Source organism: Triplophysa dalaica, chromosome 4 (genome assembly GCF_015846415.1).
Source record: "Triplophysa dalaica isolate WHDGS20190420 chromosome 4, ASM1584641v1, whole genome shotgun sequence".
Lineage (NCBI taxonomy): Eukaryota > Metazoa > Chordata > Actinopteri > Cypriniformes > Nemacheilidae > Triplophysa > Triplophysa dalaica.
The window spans coordinates 7048170-7068129 of record NC_079545.1 but is presented as its reverse complement, the minus strand read 5'-3'; the positions used below and the strand labels follow the sequence as shown (position 1 = coordinate 7068129).

Sequence of the window (19960 nt, the reverse complement as noted above, 5' to 3'; positions counted from 1 at the left end):
TTTGGGATGGTTGTGTTTAATTAAAAGCTGATTTATTGCAGCAGATTCATAGTACCGTTTCTGTGCCGTAGGTTTACTCCACTAGAGGGCATCAGAGAACTGCGCGTGTGCTCCTCTCTACGTCACTCTTAAAGGGATAGTTCACCCAAACAGTAGTTATTTAATAATTTACTTACCATAATGTCATTCCAAACGTGCTTGACATGCAAGCTCTTGTGCAGAACACGGAAGAAGATCATTTGAAGAACTTTGGTAAGCAATTAACAATGGCCCCCATTGCCTTCCTTTGTATGAATATAAAACATTTCACAAAATATCCTATAAAGTTTTTAAATCACATGAGGGTGGATAAATGACGACAGAATTTTGGTGCTACTTAATTTAATGCACAACAGCCAAAAAACAAATTAAAGTTGCCAAACCAGCTATTGATTTGATCTGTTTATTGTTGCACAGTTTGTTGACATCTGTGCATAGTTATTTTTAAATTATTTAAGTTAATGAAAACAATTTTTACTGTATATTACTGTACATCATAATCTCTTCATGTATGACAATATGGCAAGTTAAATAGAATACACATTACGTTTATGGTGACAATAAAATAACATAAACATGACGGATTTTATAAAACACAAAACATTAAAATACTAGAGAAGTGTTATTTTTTCACTTGGGAAAAATTTAGGTATGTAAAACTTCACTGCACATGAAATGAAAATTTCAGTTGGTCATCTAATTGTTAATAATAGTGAACTATTCATGTTCCTTATTTAAGAACAAAGACCGGTTCCAGGAATCAGACTATTTAAAATATTATGATCATGGTTTTTAATAGGATCTATGCAAGTTCCTTATGTGACACCCCCACATGAAACAATTTTTGTCAGTTAAATTAGTTATAAGATAAGGTTACTGTTTGATAAAGCTGTTTGAGGATGTGTTCTTGCTGGGAAAAAGATTAAGTGGTGGTGACTCAATGTTCAGTTCTTGTCTGAGGTCATCAAGGTTCTGCTCCCATCGGCGCTCATAGAAAATGCTGAGAACACAGCGGGCATGACGGCCACTGCGCAGAGCCCATGGACCCAGAGACTGAATGAGCATCTGTAGACGACTGAAATCAACACACACCAAATTTAAAATGTCAAACTGGTTCCTTTAGACAGTACATACTTATTGAAATCTATTTGAACTTACACTTCAAATTACAAACATCTTTTGCCATTTCAGTAATGAAACCCAGAACAAAGTAATATCTATATGACATTCTGTATATTAACAAGGGGTCGACCAACATGCGTTTTCAGGTCCGATGTCGAATACTACAGATCAATTAGACCGTTAACCAATATTTTGAAGCGATATATTTATGTCTGGTGTAAAAATGAAAAATAATGTTAAAATTTAAGAATAACAAGAGCTCTGACAAAAACTTTGGTTACTACACATTTACTATAGAAAGACCAAAATGGTAAACATTGAGGACAGAAAGAAACTATACTCGTCAGAAAGAATGCGCTCCACTTGATGCAGTCAATAATTTTATAGTAGACACTTCGAGCCTTCTTTAGACATATTCTTTACGTTTCGATGGTGTGTATTTGCAGAGTCTGAGTCTGTTTTAATGACGCGTTTCAGAAAGAGGTTGAAATTGGCCGCGTTGATTGGCCGGACTCGTGACTTCCAGCAAATCAGATGGGTGGGCATTGCTCTAGGCCAGACAGTGGTGTGTTAAAACAGACGAGGCTGCATTAGAGCCAAATAGCGGGATTCACAAATAAATAAATGTATCTTCAAATCGGCTTTGAAAATCGATAATCATAAAAATGCTAAATATCGATGTAGGTCGACCCCTAATATTTGCATTAAAGGACATATTTCCATGAGACACTTGCACTGGCATTTTAAGGAGGAAAATAATCTACCATCAATTTTTACAATTTAAACATTTTCGTCTTTTACATTAGACCCTATAGTACATCAAGTTAGCAGGCAGTAGGCCCTATTCCTCGATTAAGGGTAGTTCACCACCCACTAAAATCTGTCATAATTTATCTACCCTTATGTCATTCAAAACCTGTGTAGTTTTCTTTCCTCTGTGGAGGACAAAAAATATATTTCAAGAAATGCTTCAGTGGTTTTGTGTCCATACATTTGAAGTCAATGGGACCAGTGTGGTTCTGTGTTCTGCATAACAAAGTCATACAGCTTTGGAAAGAAATGAGAGCGAGTTAATCATACAGAATGTTCATCTTCCAGAGAAACAGGAAATTAAAGATCATCTTTATTTTTATGTCTTGTGTTATTTCCGGCTAGTAACACCATTGCCAGTAAAGCTTGACAACTGGAAGTAGTTGATGAATAAATGAATAATGAATAAATGAAAAGAATTTACTATCAGACATATGCTAAAGACATTTTAGTAGATGGGGATTTACAGATTTGTTGTCACCCTTTTTTGCTAATGTTTATAAAAATGTTTTATTGTTCTCATACTTAGTCACACCTCACTAATATACCGTCACTAATATCTTCTGAAGAATAAAGATTTATTTTCTACAAAATGGAATACTGAAGAGGGTTGCTTAATTGCTCATAGTTGAATTAAAGCACTCCAAAGTACTGAAAAAGTCTTAGGTACCACCTGCCAAAGCAACCTTAAAAGGTTAAAAGGTGGTCACACCAAATATGGATTTCTTTTATTCAACAGAAGTTAATTTGATATATCAAATCTAATCATCGCACTCTTTTGAGAAGGTCTTCCGAATACACAACAGTTTCCGACAATGTTTTAATTCAGATAAATGTATAATTTTTAACCTTTGTAAAGGGCCGTTCACATTATAACGATAACTGTACCTATAACTATATTTGCGCCCACACCAGCGGACGATAACGTTATGTTTATTTTAAGCCTGCACGCTGCAGTGTTCCCAATCCCTCAAATGAATTTAGATGACCCTGATGAGCAAACTTTCGTTTTCATTCCCAGACGTCTTTACTCCAAAATATGACAGCAAAGGCTGGATGCTCTCTCTGAAGGTGCAATGGTGTCTGGGATGCAAAGCATATATTTGCCAGCTTGCTAAGGTTCGTAAGCGTTATATATATTATATAATATCCTGCCATAAACACACAGCTTTACTACCGCCAAAGTCTTTAATTCAGATATATAACCTGCATGGCGTTCATCAAACACATTATCTGCCAAAACTGTTTGACAATATGTTTTATCGTTCATCAGATGGAAAAAATATTCTAAAAGTGATCCCAATGATATTATTCTCTTTATCATCATAGTTGTGATGTGAAACCCCATTCTACTAAATGGAGAAAAATTGATTTCCATCGGCAGTGGGGGTCACTACAACAACTCGCATCATTCCAAGATCAAGCTACGCCATTTTGACTTCAAATAACTGAATGTCACAACTGCTGTTAATACAATTATTGTCACCTGAGGGATAGGCGTAGAGGTCCAAGAGTTGCTCCAAGAACACACATGGGCAGACCAGTCTGTGCAGCCTCAAACCATTTCACAGCAACCTCACCTGTGGTCACAGGAAAACAAAAACACATGGCACTGTTACCTTTCCACCATTGATCACCAAGTACATCGGATCCAATGTTTTTTTTCTTCAAAATACTTTATTTTGTGCTCTGGAGAAGAAATAATGTCGTACAGGTTTGGAATGACATGAAAGTATGTAAATTGACTTGAGCCTTTTTTTAATTTGAAAACCAAATTGAAAGTGGTACTCTTTACTACCTCTATTTGCATACTTAATAGAGATTAGACTCATCTTACTTCCATTTTTTTTTTTTTTTTTTTTTTACCTGATTTGAGTCCATTTAATTTTACTAGGAGTCATTTTTTGTGCCAACTGAAAATAAGCTTGCATGCTATGTGTAATGGCAACTGCGCCCTAAAGCAGTGTTTCATTTACACACAAACAATTCTACGTTGGTAGCGCTGGCCTTTTCTTTTGTTTCTATTTCTGCATCCATAACAAATCAACTCATCATTGGCACGCATACTTTCCATTTCTTTAAATGGATAGTTCACCCAAAAAGGAAATTTCTGTCTTCATTTCCCGAGAATTCTTGGTTTCACACATGGGCGCCGTAAAGGGGTGGAAGGTTAGGACTATTCTAAGGGCCCAGGCTGATTTAGGGCCCAGAAGAGCAGACCCCCTTTTTATTTTCCTATTTGTAGGGGGCCAGAAATTTTGGTTTCCATTGGGCCCAGAATTTTTGGCGGCACCCCTATATTAAGGTACACAAATTCATCATTAACTACTTGCTTATTAACATGCATATTGGTTGTATATAAGTATATATAAAGCACATATGAATGCCTTATTCTGCAATGCCGAATTCTACATCCTTTTATCCTATCCAAACCCTTAACTGTCATGATTCCGCTATCATGTCATGTTTATTCTTGTCCTGCAGCGGACTCATGGCATAGTCCTTGGGTTTTGTGTGAGAAAGACATGTCTTTGCTTTTATATTGGCTGACATACGCTTTCTCATGTCTTGTCTGTGTCTCCCGCCATCTCATTTCCTTGTTTCCTTCCCATTAGTGTTTCATTACCCACACCTGTCCCTTGCCAATTATCCTGTGTTTGTTTCCCTTTAAAGCATCCTCTTGTCTATTCTCTTGTGCTCTTGGATTGTTTGATGTTACTACTCTTGTTTGATGTGCGTGTATATGTACCCTTATGAGAAAGTCTTGGGAAAGTCTCATGTCTAGTTGCTCTGTTTTATGACCTTGTCTCTCCTTGTTTCTGTACCCCGTGTCAGTAAGTCAGTTCAGTGTTTGTACTAGTGTTTATTTTCTTAGTTTAGTCAGTCCGTGTCCATGATTTCTGTTATAGTTATCCTGTCTTGATTTCCCCTTTGTGGGTTTTGTGTTGTCTTTTTGAGTGAGTTTTTGTGCAATAAATACCCTCGTTCACCCCTACCATCCGTCTCTGCCTGCAATTGGGTTCTCCCCTCCGGAAATCATAACACTTAACATGAAAACTGCCATATAAGCATTAATATATACAACACTGCTCACCCAGCATGTTGGTCGGCATGCCAAGCAGGGTATGCAACAGATCGTGGACTTCACGATATCGCTGCATGACATATGCTAGCTCTTCATCATCCACAAACTTCACGTCCGCCCGTGTGTCAGGGGTGACTTTCTAAAAAGAGCATGATAAAAATGAGTGATTTGAACACATTCTATATAAAAAAATAATAACATTTGATCATAATTTACATTTTTTTCAAGAAAGCGAAGATACTCTCTTCCTAATGTACCCTCTGGCAAAGCACACATTTGAGTGAGGTCAAGTGTAGACAGCCGAATCCTAGGACGCTCTCTACGGACAACGTATAAACATAAATTACAAGAATTTATACAGAATCTAATATTGTAAATACATTACCAGCATGTTGAGCCATACGTGAGAATAGTGTAACCTTCAGGATCATTACTCATTCTGTCCCTAAGCCTGATCAGGGCCATGTGACCGGTGGCCTCCCCAAGCACAGCGACCATGTCTGTAAAATATTTGAGTCAAGGGGAATACCTCCAGAAAAGGTGACATCATTTAGAAAATACAGTTTTTGGTGTGTGTTTGGTAATTAATCTGGATAATCTGATGATATTTCAATGTGTTTTACGAGTGTTCAAATCTTCGAAAAGTTTAAACACTGTTGATATGAATCTACGATCGGAGCATGTGAAATATTCATTTTATATACCCGTTAAACTGAACAGCTAAATGAATTTGCTGAATCCAGCCATTTAAGTAGTGAATGAAACTTAATCATTAAACAAGTTTCTCTTTCACTCAAAAAATATGGACTTTCCATCCACACAAAAAGAAGTTGAAGAGAAAACCCGTAGTCAGACCGTACTCAAACTGAATGCAAATTTATAACAAAAGGCATTACCATGTCTGTAGGGGTTCTGTAGGGCAGCCACTCCAGAGCCCACAGCTAGAAGAGCTTTCTGAACAGAGTTGGTTGGGATGTGACTTGGATACAAACTTCCATCTTGATTTAAGGTTGTGTGCTGGTGCCCAGTAAGTACTGAATAGAGGGGAGGAAGAGATGTTGAACACATCCTAAGACGATGATCAGAGCGAACAGACTCAACTATACTGAAGTAGAAAATTGTGTAATCTACGTTTATGCCTGCCACCTATCTTTATTTTATCACCGACATAGTGCTAACATAACAACATCCTCTGGTGCCTACATAACGAAGGTACAATTTTCTGAACCAAACTTAAAAATTGAAAAACTTTACACTGAAATAGAACAGTGTATTAAACTTTTGACTCTATCAAGGACATGTTCAGTCATATTTTAGGCAAAAATCTTAAAATAAATGATATATATATTAGGTGGTGACAGTTTTTCTGGGATGAAAAAGCACATAACTTTGCAATGTTTGCATGTCTTCTCAGATTCCAAGAAATTTTTGACTACTGTGCAAATGGACAAAGAGGAAATCTTAAATTATTGAAGAAATACTTGGATGTAATTTAAGGCTGGAATACACTACACAGATTTTAAAATCTGAACATTTGCATCTAGGAAATCACATTGTTTTAATTATTAAACCCTAACTTTTTGTATTTTTTAGTTTGTAGCTTAACGTGATGTGTGATGGATAGTCATCACAGAAAGAAATTGCATTTTCAGATTTTAGCTACAGATCATGAGGGCACATCATGAACTATAAAAAGAGAATGACCCACATTGATAAACTATTTACAAAAAACGCTGCAATATTTCATGAAAAAATAGGCATTGTCATTTATTATTTCACTTCGACTTTAAACATACGTAATAAAAAAATCTGCATGGTGAGTGATATCGCGCAATTTCAAAAATGTTAATAACAATTTACAAGAATAACAAATACGATTTAAATAGTAAGTTTGGAACCATTCAAATGCGTGTAGAAGTCCATCAATTACCACAATGCAATGCGCACACATTTCCGAAAAAAAAGAATATCAAAATAAAAGTTTTGCCATTTTTTTGTTTAATTTGCGTTAAAACGTATCGATCGTAGGAAATTAAACGTAATACTGGTGTACAATGGAATTTCCTTAATAAACTGTCTAAATAATAAATAAACTACAAAAATGATTTTCAGTCTTAATAAATTTTAGGCACATAAAAATTTAAATATAGGAATCGTAAAGAAATCAAGAAAAATATATTACCGGATTGTGAACACTATTTCTCTAAATTAAAAGACAACTGATGGGCAAGCAAGTCGGTTCCTTAGCCAATGTAAACAGCGGTTGTTATAAATGCTATTATGTGATTTAAGTTAAAAAGTTAACCATCGCAGGGAGCTTAACACCGAATTTAAACTATTGTATTCCCTAACGTTAGATGATCATTGCGGTGTATGACACATTTGCAAGTAGGCTTGATGTGATAGCCCTGGTTAGCCTTAAGCTACTGGCAAGGTCAGGAAGTTGCGCTTAAAACCATACCATTTATATATGACGCAAGGGAACTAGTAGCACTCTAAACAACTTAGTAGAGAATACCTCCATAAGAACGTCGATTAAATCCTTGAATAGTTTTAATGAAGCTAAATCCACGCAGCATTTTAAATCATGCTTGTAACTATCAGCAGGAAGGATAGTGGGTCACGTGACGACGTGCTTTACATAACGTTAACGTTATTTTGGGCGTATGTACTTCAAGTCTGAAGCCCTGCCTAATGCAGTGACTTTTTCAGAGTATTTGAGAGTGTTAGGTGAGTAACTTTTACAGACTTTTCGTTGTGCTGTGGTCTTTGAGTATCCGCAGTTAAACGCTTCGCGATACACTGGGTGTAATTTGAAAGTGTTACGTTACGCACAGGGGCTATGTTTACTGAATTTGAATGACAGCGTTAACTTGTTTTTATCGGATTTTATAGTATCAACTGCATTTTCCACTTATTTATTAAGGCAATTGTTCGATGGCACGTTTGCTTTTACAATGGTTTGTTCATTCAGTTTGTTGACTGGAACAGGAAAGATGTAACGTTACTGGATTTAGTCCATGTTTGAAGGCCTAACGAGACTTAAAAGAGAAATTGCGCCTAGCGCGAATTGCTAACGTTAAACACTGTGTGACTTGCAGATGTTGTTTATGGCGGTTAAGGATTATGCTAACTTTGAGTCTTTTGTATATTACAGTTTAAAATAGAGATAATCGTCCCAGTAAATAATTGGCAAACAGGATTAATAAGTAATTTACTGCACATAGTTCAGTATTAGCTGGAAATCTCCCCTCTGTGAAAGCTTGCACAACAGTTGCTATCAAATATAATGTTTTCTATGATTAGAAGAGATAGATATACATGCATATATTTGTTTATATTTTATAATCTATTGACGGCACCAATACAAAAATGTATGTGTATGTATGTATGTATAAACAAACATATGCATATATATATATGTATATATTTATATATACATATATATTTATATTAGTGCTGTCAATCGATTAAAATAATAATCGGGTTAATCACACATTTTGTCTGTGATTAATCACGATTAATCGCACATAACATTACTATTTTAAAATATACTTTTACAATCAAATAATTTCATATTTTATCTTCAAATTAATGTAGAAACAACAGATTTCTTTAACTGCATCATTTTATGAATGAAAGCCAACATTCTGATATTAGTACTGTTACTGATGTCTCTATTCATTTCTAACATTAATTATAGCCATTCAAAAGTACAATTGAGGGCTATCATGTTTAGGAAATATACAGAAATTGAATAGAATTTCTCAAACACAAATATAGTCTTTAATGCTAAATTCTGAATTAAATAGACAAGAATTCTCATTAAAGCTACAAAACACATTGAATTCCTCTTTTCTTTTGTTCTTTGATTAACATTAGTGACAGTAGTTACAGCAGTAGATTTTTGAATGCGACTATATTAAGACACTCTGAAGGCCTTTCTAATTTTCATAACTCTTTTCATTCATTTAAGATTTTTGTTCTACACGTTGAAGTCTGTGCTTACGAAAATGCTAGACAAAACAGGCTTTTTGTCCTAATCTTGTGTGGTTTTATTCATTCAAGCACAAAAGAGAACTTGAAACTGGTGTGCTGTCTGACAAATTCTGACTAAGATTCACTGACTGTATACACCAGTATACACCACGTGTTGCTAGAAGCTGTCTATCTTCACTGAACAAAGCACCTGTTTCAAAACACGTTTAAGTGGTTTAAAAGCCTGTACACGAATAAGAGCGTGATTATATAATGTACCCTAGGCAAAAGATGAGACAACAAACGGATCCTGCGTTAATTGCGTTAAATATTTATATATATATATATTTTCTTTTTGAGGGCCTATACAGTCGTATTGCATACGTCGTAACTTCGAAGAGTATTTAGTTTAATCAAATTTATAAAAGAGAGATACAGCTGTACGATTATTTCCGGAAAAGACGAGCTTCTGGGTTCAGGCAAGGGGACGGAACTACATTTTGAGGGCCTATACAGTCGTATTGCATACGTCGTATCTTCGAAGAACATTTAGTTTGATCAAATTTATAAAAGAGAGAGACAGCTGTACGATTATTTCCGGAAAAGACGAGCTGCCGGCGGCAGGCAAGGGGATGGAACTACAGCACGAGCACACAATACATTTTCGCAATCATCCCTTCGTGTTTTTTACATTATGCACGTTCATGCGGTTTGCCAAGAAAACACTGACCATATGACTCAAGTGGAAGTTATAGTCATGCGTAAGACCTATGCCGAAACCTACAGCATAGCTTACACAGCCGTGTACCCTATGCGTACCCTACACCGTAGCCTGACGCGCACCTCTCCAAAAATGTAACAATGCATCAACTCAACGGGGACCCTACACAGACCACATGCGCACTGATTGGTCTCTTTGAACCCCTACCTCAGGTCAAAAAACTCAGCGATAGTCATGTTTACTCAAACACATTTTTCCGAATTAATAATGTAAGTCAAATATTTGTGCTTCTGTATTAAACATCTCAAATCTGCAACAAAAATTACATTTTATTGCCACTATCACTGCTTATGCTTCTCAAACGAGGTGCTTCTTCTTTGCTCTTGTCTTCGTTACCCAAGCAACACGTTCGTGGACACTGACCCCTAGTGGTCATTGCCTATCGACGCGGACAACATTGTAAAGGTATGCATGAAAACTGACACATAGGCTACGGCGTAGGTTCGACGCTCGAGTTCAAACTTACCTTAAGCGGAGCGTAATTACGCTAAGGGTATGATTCGGCTGTCAGTGTACTGATATCGAGACCGTGTCTCTTTTGTTGCATAATTCTGCAACTGCAGTTTCAAAAGACAGTCTGTTATGCAGCATTTCACCCAACATAATTTTATTGAGAGTCTGAGGCGGCCCCCTCCAATTTTGGGACTTCGAGAGAGTTCAGTGAGCAATAAAGCAATATGTCATACAGGAACAATAATTCAATAGGTGCTAATACCAAGTTACTAGTTTCAACAAAAGCCAGAACAATACCTGTTGAGAGAAAGAAAGCGTCTGCCAAATGCATAAATGTAAATGTAGATTTGTTTTATTTTTTTGTCTGTCAAGTATACACTGAAGAGATGGGTTCTGAGAAATTGTTTTAATGTTATGAGAGATGTGGTTGGGGTTGTTGAGTTAGGAAGAATGTTCCACCGTTTATACTGCATGACATCCATCACTGAAATTTTTCAGCAGCAAATCTTGATAAGCGGGACTTACTATCGCTCGTTGGTTGGTGTGTCAGCGGGCTATTCTTTCACCTTGCTGTGGGCATGCTTTTCAAAAAGAATTAGGCTTATAAAAACTTTCAGAAACAAGTTGGAGAGCTGGGGGAGTGAATCAAGCACAAAAATAATACGTCATGCGTCCCACTAGTTTTTTAAAAGGTTGAACGTGTTTAGCATGAGAAGCCACAAGCCAGCACCTTTAACAGTGTAAAGAAGTCAGAATGCATGAAATAGCATGTTACCCGATCTTTAAGTAACTTCTTTGTCCTTGCAGCATTTATTAGGGCAGATATTTTGGGGTTGGGCTTGGTCAGTCTAAAAGGGCTTTATTTTCTGTCTCCATGGACATATTGTTTTAGACTTACCTTGTCCTGAATTGGCTTGTTTTTGTTTTGCATGTTCAAATATTACATATCATATAACACAACATAATGCTGTTTTATTAAATTGTTAGTAGTGCTAGCTAGGCAACATAATCAGCACCAAACATTCTCAAGCCCCAAATTCAGACAAAGACCTGCCCTTAGTCGATGACATGTCATTCTTTAAAGCATACTGTCGGAAAAACAAACTGAAAAAAGTTTGGGTTTATTGTTAATTTGTTTACTTTGTCCATATATAATCACTTAACTTACCAAAAGTTGGGAATTTTAAATATTAAGTAGCTAAAGGAAAACGTTTAATTAATGGAATAGTTCAGCCAAAAAAGCTACTACAATAAATTTTGTATTTGTTAAAAGACCATTGTGTAATTTTAGCGGCATCTAGTGGTCGGGTTTGCGATTTGCAACTAACAACTCAGTCAATCCCTCTCCCCCCCTTTCAAAGCACTGCGTAGGCTAAGAGAGAAGACTAAGATGTGGTTATATTTTTGCTTCTTTCCCGCATGAGATAACGTATTTATGCAACGCGTTCTGTAGAGCAGTTTGTACATTTAAGGCTACTGTAGAAACAACATGGCGATTTACATGCAATCAAACCTGTGCTGTATGTAATAAAAACATAGCGCTTCATTATGTAAGGTCTTTATACACATCTGAACACATAGTTATGTAAACTATATTGCATTTCGGTCAATAGATTCTCCAAAAAGTTACACACTGGACCTTTAAAACATTGAGTTTGAGATCTCAAAGAGTAAGTAGCATACAATTTTTAAGGTCCTTCTTTGGTTTATGGAGTGTCCACCAACAAGTATATGTACATAGGTGTAAAAACACTATCATGTCATTATAATAGGTAATTATTCTTACCTTACTTCTTGACTGACTCTCAAATGATTCGTTCCGCGATTCATCCGTCTAATCCCCTCCTACCAGCTAGCCTAGTGTCATGTGATTGGTCAGATGGTGTAGTCTGCTTTGATTGGTCAAACGCGTTTGTAACGAGCAAGGCGGGACGAGAGCCCTGAGGGAATGACGCGAGCGATGATAATAAGAGTCAGCTGTGTTGCACGGATATTGCATCTCTTTGGAGGAGATCGGAAGACTAAAAGGACAAGCAAACGGAGTGTATGATGAGAGAGGACTAGGCCTAGATTTTTTTATGTTATGTTTTATTATGTTTGTGTGGCCGGCAGTCGACTGTGCAGGAGCTGCCGGCATTGTACTTTCGTTTTGTGGTTTGTTTATTTTTTATTAAAAGTTGTTGAACATTCGACGGCGACCGCCCTCTTCCCATTCCTTGAACTTGTTACAGTGTTCATCATGTGTCGCAAATGGAACGCCTACCATCATTGCTGGATTACGGTTTACAGGTTATATATTATATACAGTGTATAGATAGAGATGGCGGGGATTGAACCTTACCAGTTTGAGCCCTAGTCTGACGAAGAAACATCCAAAAACGATAGTAGATTAAACACTTAAATTAACCGAGTTCCTAGCTAGATAAACAAACTAAAATACCCAAGAAATAACGGTACATGTTTATGTTAGCGTTAAATGCACTACCTAAACACAGACAAGGTACACAGCTATTTCTTGAAGTTCAGACAAAGATAATCACTTCAAGGTTGTGAATTGGTGTAGCTAACAGGTCCAATTAAGGTTGGTATTTCCCCCTCTTTCGTGGATAGTCTTTTAAAATATTCTGTAGTGAAAGTGCCAAGATTATTGGAGCAATCTTCGGTGAAATGACACGCGCACAGTAAAACCCTGGGGTTATACTCCTTTGGTGTCATTTGAAAATGAATTGTAACCATTGTTGCCTCAAAAGTTCTTCCTTTGGTAGTTTATATAAGACGCACTGTGATTCACAATGTAGAACACAGGTTCTTGACGTGATGCACACGCATCACGAACGAGCGACAGTGTTTTGGGGGAGGAGATCGAAGTTTTCGCGGCAGTCTCAGCAAAACGTAGGCGTGGACTACATCTAGTGACGTAGATACGCGGCGGTACTAGTTCACGTCTCCTTTGCGTGATTCAGAGTCGACTCCCTTTTTTACGAGCCAATAACTTGGTTATTTAATCACCTTCGGACTTACAACTTGGCAGACTGCTTACTTTCAAACACGGCAAAATAACCACTGGATGAAATGTAATTTACAAGATCTAATGCTACTTACTCTTAAAAAGGAGTGTTAAATTAAACAATGAAACAACAAAGTGTCTGTCCAAATAATATTATAAACATTTAAAATGTTGAAATTTAAAGGGATTATTCACCCAAAGCTGACAATTTTGTCATTATTTATTCACCCTCATGGCATTTAAAACCTGTATGTGACTCCTTTTTTCTGTGAAACGCAAAATAATTAGTTTTGTGTCTGGAAGTCAGTAACGCCTTCAAAAATATTTTTTTGTTTTTCAGAAGATAGAAAGACATACAAGTTTGGACTAACAAGAGGGTGAGTGATCAATTAAGGCGAACTATACCTTTAATTTTCCATAAAACGTATTGACGGCATCGCATATTGACAGCATAATTTTTCAATTTTTTTAGTCACCCAGTTAGTAGGGGAAAGGGGAGTAGTCCTGCACAAGCCACTGCAAATAAATATTCAGCTCGGACTCTACTTAGACAGAAGACCCAATTTTACAATCCAATAAACTGATACAGTGGATAAAATCTTACTTTAAATTTGTTGAATGCACAGTTTTATTTGTACATGTTGTTTTACATAAGTAAATTGTATGATGATTGTTCTTAACTTGAACAAGGGGTGTTGAAACACAGGTCTGGTCAGATACAAACAGATGTGCTCTGTAATTTTCAGATGCTCAGCACTGGCGACACTGTAAGTAAATGGAAGGCTATGGCTCATCCATCTTTACCCTCCTCTTTGGACTCCACGTTGCCTGGAATATCTCGGGATGTGCTGTCGGTGTCCATGGAATCAAAATACCAATGTCAACAGTGTAAAGAGATCCTGCGGAAACCGTACCAAGCACAGTGTGGACATCGCTTCTGCGTTTTCTGTTTCAAACAACTCACCAGGTACCCAGGATTGCTGCCTCATGCTCTGCATTAATTTCCAGCCTCTCCACGGAAATTTCCCCATCCGCTTAAATTCTACCACTGTTGCTACTCCTTCGCTGTAGCTAGATGGAATAAAAATCATCATTTTGTTTGAGGTTGATACACTCATTTGCCTTCTAACCAAAAGGCTGCGCCTTACACGTGGATATTCCATCTTCACTTACCTCTGTGGATATGTTCTAGGATGTTTTCAGTCTTGGGTGAGCTTTGCCTTGGTGTCAGTCGTTTAGTTCTGGTCAACCATTTTTTCAATTTTACTCACTATACTAAGGGCAAGCATTTACATCAGTGGTCAACCAATATGTTTTTTATTGGTCGATATATCAGTATAGCCCTGAAACTACACTAACTATAACTACATAATCAATTTGAAAGTTTTTTTCTTTTTTCCTCATGCTGTAATGTGTGTTTTATGACACTTGTTTTTTCCAAAAATTTGCAACCCTATTTGAAAGTGGAAGAACTTGCTATTTGTCTTGGTCTGGAATTATACCAAGTGACATTAAACTACAAGTACTGTTCAACTAAGCAATATTCAGTATTGGAATATGAGCTAAATCAATTTCACTGAATCCTTGGGGTTTATTATTTAGTCATTTGTGTTATATTGACAAGAAAATTGGAAAATTCAATGTGTGCGGTGATGCCATGATGTCATCAACAAACAAAGTGGTGGTTGTAGCAGCAAAATACCCTGTGAACAAACACTGTACTTTCCAGTAGACTGGAAAAACGTTGTCCCAGAAGTTGTGTGAACAGTGGTGGTTTTCACAAGCTCTTGCAATTCACTGTAAGCATGTCCTGCTGCTTACTTATTTCCGCCCATATCTCAGTTTTACGCGGGCTTTCTGTATAGAATTCTCCCATAGCAAAACAAGGTCCTAGCGTGGTCTTTTTTCGCATATTCGCTTATTATATTTGCATATTTTGACTTGCTAGTGATTTAATTTAGTTATATTATATAAACAGTATATATTAACTTTTGTTGCATGCCTGTTTTATATATTTTATCAATACATCGTTGTAGTAATGAGTTCAAGAAGCTTTAAATACCTTTGTCGTGAAGTTGCGACGTCTAAATATTGCTGTGTCCTAACGGCAGCTCATTAAAATGTTAGGCAAGCATTGGTTGCAAACACGCACTGGTCAGCTTGCGGGAAGCTAGATAACAACTGAGCATAAACGCGGAAGTGGCCGTGCATAGAGTGAATTGTAGTGGTAAATATGCATAAGGGCGCGTAAGCAGCCGATTGGAGTGCCACCTTAGCCTGTGATGTCTCAGTTAAATTTATTTTACCACAAAACTTAGTTGCCCCCTCATGATTATGTTTGAATATTTGTCGATATCATTTATTTCTTATTAAGACTAGTAGTTTAATTTTGGATTTGATTTTTAGTGTGAATTTGATCAATATTTGTTAGAATAAAAGTCTCCTTTGGGATGTTTAATATATTTGACTTATTAGCACCAAACAGACTTTTTCAAGCTCTAAAGTTCGAGTACGTGAAAATTTAAATCAAAACTCAAAAAACTATTTTGTGAGTATTTGGCTGTGTGAATAAGAGAAAAGTTGTTCAGACAAATTAACACAACACTCCTGTAACACATCAACACTATTATATGATTCTCATATTGAATATATTATACAATGGTGGTGGGTCATAATGTCTGAAATCGTTTTTTGGAATACGTTTATTTTATCGTAAAAAGTGTGGTGTAGAATGTCTTTCCTTCTTTTTTTTGGAAAGCTTGTCTCAAGCACATACTGCCACGATGTGCATTTCTAACTTTCACTTTCTATTTCAATTTACAATCTACAGGAAATGAAAATTGCATCCACAGAGTAAAATTTGTTCATTTCACATTTATGTCATCATTAATTCATTAAGCCATACAAGACTTTGTAGTCGTGGTGCCCTTTAAATTACAATATATTTTAGGCCGCCAAACGTCTTGCAACTTTACTTTCTGTTGCACATGCTACTTTCACATCACTTTCATTTTCAGTTAACAAGCACTTCTGTTAAACCTTCCAAATAATGTTCCCCAAAATTGCTGAGCCTGCTCATTGCTTATTGGTCGGTCTTATCTTGCCTTTAATTAAAATTTCGCCAAATCATTCTTCTCCATTAGCACAGGGCCGACACCCTGTGAAGCCTGCCGTGCCGAGGGTATTTTTGAGGAGTCGACTTCTATGCTTGATATAACAGTGGTAAGCTGCCTTCAATTAAATAAAACAAAAAATAAGATAAGCTTCTCATTGTGTTTCCAAATGACATCTTCCGCTAAACTTAAAAGGAAAACTTCCAAATGACATACACTTCCTGACACTGCAGTACTATTTAGCAGTACCAGGAATGATTTTTTCTATTATTCATTAACAAAGTAAATTCCATGTTCCTGGTCTCCCCCTATGCCATAGGCATTTCCTGACAACGCAGCACGAAGAGAAATTGATAGCTTGCCCGCAAAATGTCCGAATGAAGGGTGCAGTTGGAATGGACTGCTGAAAGACTATGAGGTAAGGAAACGGATCACCTGATTTGTCATGTGTAACACCGTTTTAGTCACAAAACGTTTTACTGTAAGCACATATTATTCAAGTAAAAAAAATGTGGGCCTTAGAAAAGAACCTAGAAATTTAGATCCGCCCACATTAAGTTGTATGAAGGTCAACATGATAGGGGTTGGGTGGAAAGTCCCAACACTAGAGTGGAAAGTACCAAAGCATTTGCGGAAACCTTTTTTTCTTATGTAATGTTTAGTCTTCTAACACAACGTTAAACTCCCATAATAACATTTTTATAATATTGGAAACTGTTTTCCTTTTTTATTAGATTTATTAGGCTTTCTAAAACATTCATTTTGTTTGCAATAGATTGATAGATTGTTTTTATCAGTACACATCAGTTCTGTGAATGCTGCTAACGCAGTGTTCTACTTACTGAGCTACAGGAACAGATATTTTGCATAGTTTGCATTGTATTTATTTGCATTCAACTGAACAAAGCTAGTCTTCAAAACTTTGAATTATTTGACTGTCGTTATGTATTATACTATTAATGTTTTTTTTTTTACTGCGTATGGAGGGTAAAGCATTTGTGTGATTTGTAACTGTAAACTGTAAAATTTACATTTTACATTATTTTTAATTGCTGAAAAACAAGCTTTACTCAGTGTCTAATTTTTAACCAAAAACCTCTGGTTAAGTTTCTCTTGCATTAAGTCTATGAGTATCAGCATGACGATGTTTTCCATTGTGACTTATTTAGTGGAATGATGTGGTCCAACTCCTGACTAAGGAAGAAATGAATAGGTCTTGAGTAATTGGTGATTCATCTGTCTGGGGACAGCTTGTTCTAAATGACTAGCAATGTTTCATTTGATGCTGTTCAAGCTATAATTAAATTGTAATTAAATTGACTTTTGTCAAAATAAACAAATCAGGTAATTTAGTGTATTTCGATGCTATGCTGGTGTACATTGACTTTGATAGATAAGCTATGTATGATATACATGTATGTACAAATATACATTACATACGTAATTTATATAATCTATAAGCCAGCTGTCATTTTTTTTTACTTTGTACCATATACTAAATGTATTCTTCTCACATGCTGTCAAGACAAGCAAGAAATTTAGGGCAAGGTTTATCTGTCTGGCCTTGCATTCCAACATAAATGACTACAGTTGTGTAAAATTCTGGCAAGGACGATGTGAACCATATAAAACGTTTTATTAACGTACTAATTCAATAGAAATTGTATCCATTCCTATGTTTTAACCACTTTGTAATTTGATTAACTACTTCATTCGATGGTAAGCCCTGAAGTCAACTTGAATTGACCTCTTTTACTTTATCCAATTATATTTAGTATGTTAACTCAAAAATGTGTTAAATCAAAATGCAATATCTCATTTACTTTTCAAGCTCTTCGCTCTTAGCATTCTGGTACATAATGGTCACTTTTCGCTATTAATTCCCAGTTGATTAAAAAGTTCTTTTGATTATTTAAATATCCTGTTTCATGTCAATTAAAAAAAGCGACCTTTGCGTTCAAAGATCCTCTCATTACTTTTCTTTATTATGTAGGATGGTTGCCAACACCCTCTACTCTAGCTTACCTTTATCATTCATTAATGTTTGCATGACAAACAAGACACACCTGGTCTTGCCCACAAGAAAAGTCTTGCCCTTCAAAAGAAAAGACAACGAGAACTGAAAACAAGAGCTTAGGGAGCATAAAGAGGTAGTCACTTTGATATTAAAGTTTCAGTCCATAATGCTTTTGGTTGAAAAAATAATTATATAGCAAGTACATAAAAATCCTTACCTTACCCCGAATGGTAAGCTTATAATAATGATCTAGAATTTTAGCTTTTGGATGTGGTTTCACAGGGATCTCAGTTTGATGTCAGTTTAAAGACACTATGTAAGTTGTTGCAAGAGGTAGCAAACAATTAACGTAGAAGCTTTCGTCACATTTAACGTGCACACTCAGAACAATCATTTAAAACCGATAAGAAATATACGTTCTAGGTTCTGGGATTCTGAACTTTTTCCCAAAGGTGTGTAACAGCGCCACCTGACACAGATTGCCGTAATAACTCGTCTTTAGCGGGGAACTGTTTTTTTATGACGAGATAACTTAATGAATAATGAAAAAGAGCAAGTAACAGAAGAAAATATTTAAAAAATAAAGGCGAGGTATAAGACTCCTATCACTTAACGTCCCTCTCTTATAATCATTTTCCTCTCATGTAATACCTAATAGTGTTATAATAATCAAAATAGGCTTGAGTCCTAAACTCGATCAAAGCTTTATACTTTACAAAACAAATAATAACATTGCTGTTATTATATGACTATTGTTGTTGTTATTATCATTACTATTATTATTATTGCATTCTCTCATAAAAAGATTTACCGCGAAGTTAGTTAGGAGAATAGTCACCTCTCTCCTGCTCCGGGATGTTTCCTTTTTAAATGCTCCAGCATTCAGGTTGTGTTGCCGTGAAAGGCAAGTTCCGTTTTGCATGCATTGCACACAACCGCATTTTTTTATTTCTATCTGGTAAAGCTTTCCCACACTTTAATTGTTCGCATTCGTTTGTACTCCGCCATAATACTCGCTGTGTGTCCATTCTACTCACTAATTGTGATATTGCAGGCCCTTAAATTAAGTCAAATCAAACGACTACTCGACAACAAGAATATTTGTCGACAATTTTTTATTATTTCGCCACCATTTACCAGGCATGCTCAGTTGCAACCTTTCAACTTATCTTGTGAAGCCAACATGGAAGTGACTTTAATAGCAAATTATCGACTTGCCTTGGCTGGCTCCAAAAGAGAGCAGAATCTCAATGAGTTCCATGTTAAAATGGGTTTACAGCCTGGTACAAAATTGTGTTTTGGTCTAGATATCTAATTTTACCCTTCATGAAAACTGTGAGGAGAGTCAATTTTTTTTTATAACTCAACCGTTTAACTTATATTAAGCCTTAAAATTCAGCAGACCATTTTCAATTATTCGGGAGTGACGGGCAATGACGCAATGCCAAAATGGCGAGGAGCGCCTCCGCCTACTTTAGGCTTAATATTTACTCTCGGGTGAGGTCAAGGATACTACATCCATATTTTATACAGTCTATGGCAAGGCAATTTGATC

General features: G+C 36.3%; 2 protein-coding genes across 4 annotated transcripts in view; one reads left to right on the top strand and one right to left on the bottom strand.

The window, feature by feature from the left end:
• Window positions 1-383: 383 nt before the first annotated feature.
• On the bottom strand, window positions 384-7750 carry coq4 (coenzyme Q4 homolog (S. cerevisiae)). Its single transcript, XM_056746440.1, has 7 exons — window positions 7575-7750; window positions 5953-6090; window positions 5460-5556; window positions 5273-5375; window positions 5066-5195; window positions 3458-3551; window positions 384-1114 (listed from the first exon to the last, which is right to left on the bottom strand). The coding sequence occupies exons 1-7, from the start codon at window positions 7633-7635 to the stop codon at window positions 913-915; spliced, it is 825 nt and encodes a 274-aa protein (XP_056602418.1). The 5' UTR covers window positions 7636-7750; the 3' UTR covers window positions 384-912.
• traf2b (Tnf receptor-associated factor 2b) overlaps window positions 7646-19960 on the top strand; it is a 26346-nt gene continuing 14031 nt past the window's right edge. Inside the window, exons 1-5 of one of the 3 annotated variants that reach the window (XM_056746437.1) lie at window positions 7681-7786; window positions 13616-13652; window positions 14022-14242; window positions 16419-16497; window positions 16708-16806. In XM_056746437.1, coding sequence (XP_056602415.1) covers window positions 14022-14242; window positions 16419-16497; window positions 16708-16806 — 399 coding nt within the window. In that variant the 5' untranslated portion in view covers window positions 7681-7786; window positions 13616-13652. Of the gene's footprint in view, window positions 7787-13615; window positions 13653-14021; window positions 14485-16418; window positions 16498-16707; window positions 16807-19960 lie in introns of those variants that run through there. The other 2 variants (XM_056746438.1, XM_056746439.1) reach the window with 2 other exon arrangements.

What these genes read in the sequence shown, in the direction of transcription:
- coq4 (XM_056746440.1), bottom strand. Translation starts at nt 7,635, where the DNA reads ATGCTGCGTGGATTTAGCTTCATTAAAACTATTCAAGGATTTAATCGA. An exon ending in TAATCGACGTTCTTATGGAG is followed by an intron (nt 6,091 to 7,574) that starts GTATTCTCTACT and finishes CCCTCTATTCAG; the next exon opens with TACTTACTGGGCACCAGCAC. An exon ending in CCTCTACGCCTATCCCTCAG is followed by an intron (nt 1,115 to 3,457) that starts GTGACAATAATT and finishes TGTTGATTTCAG; the next exon opens with TCGTCTACAGATGCTCATTC.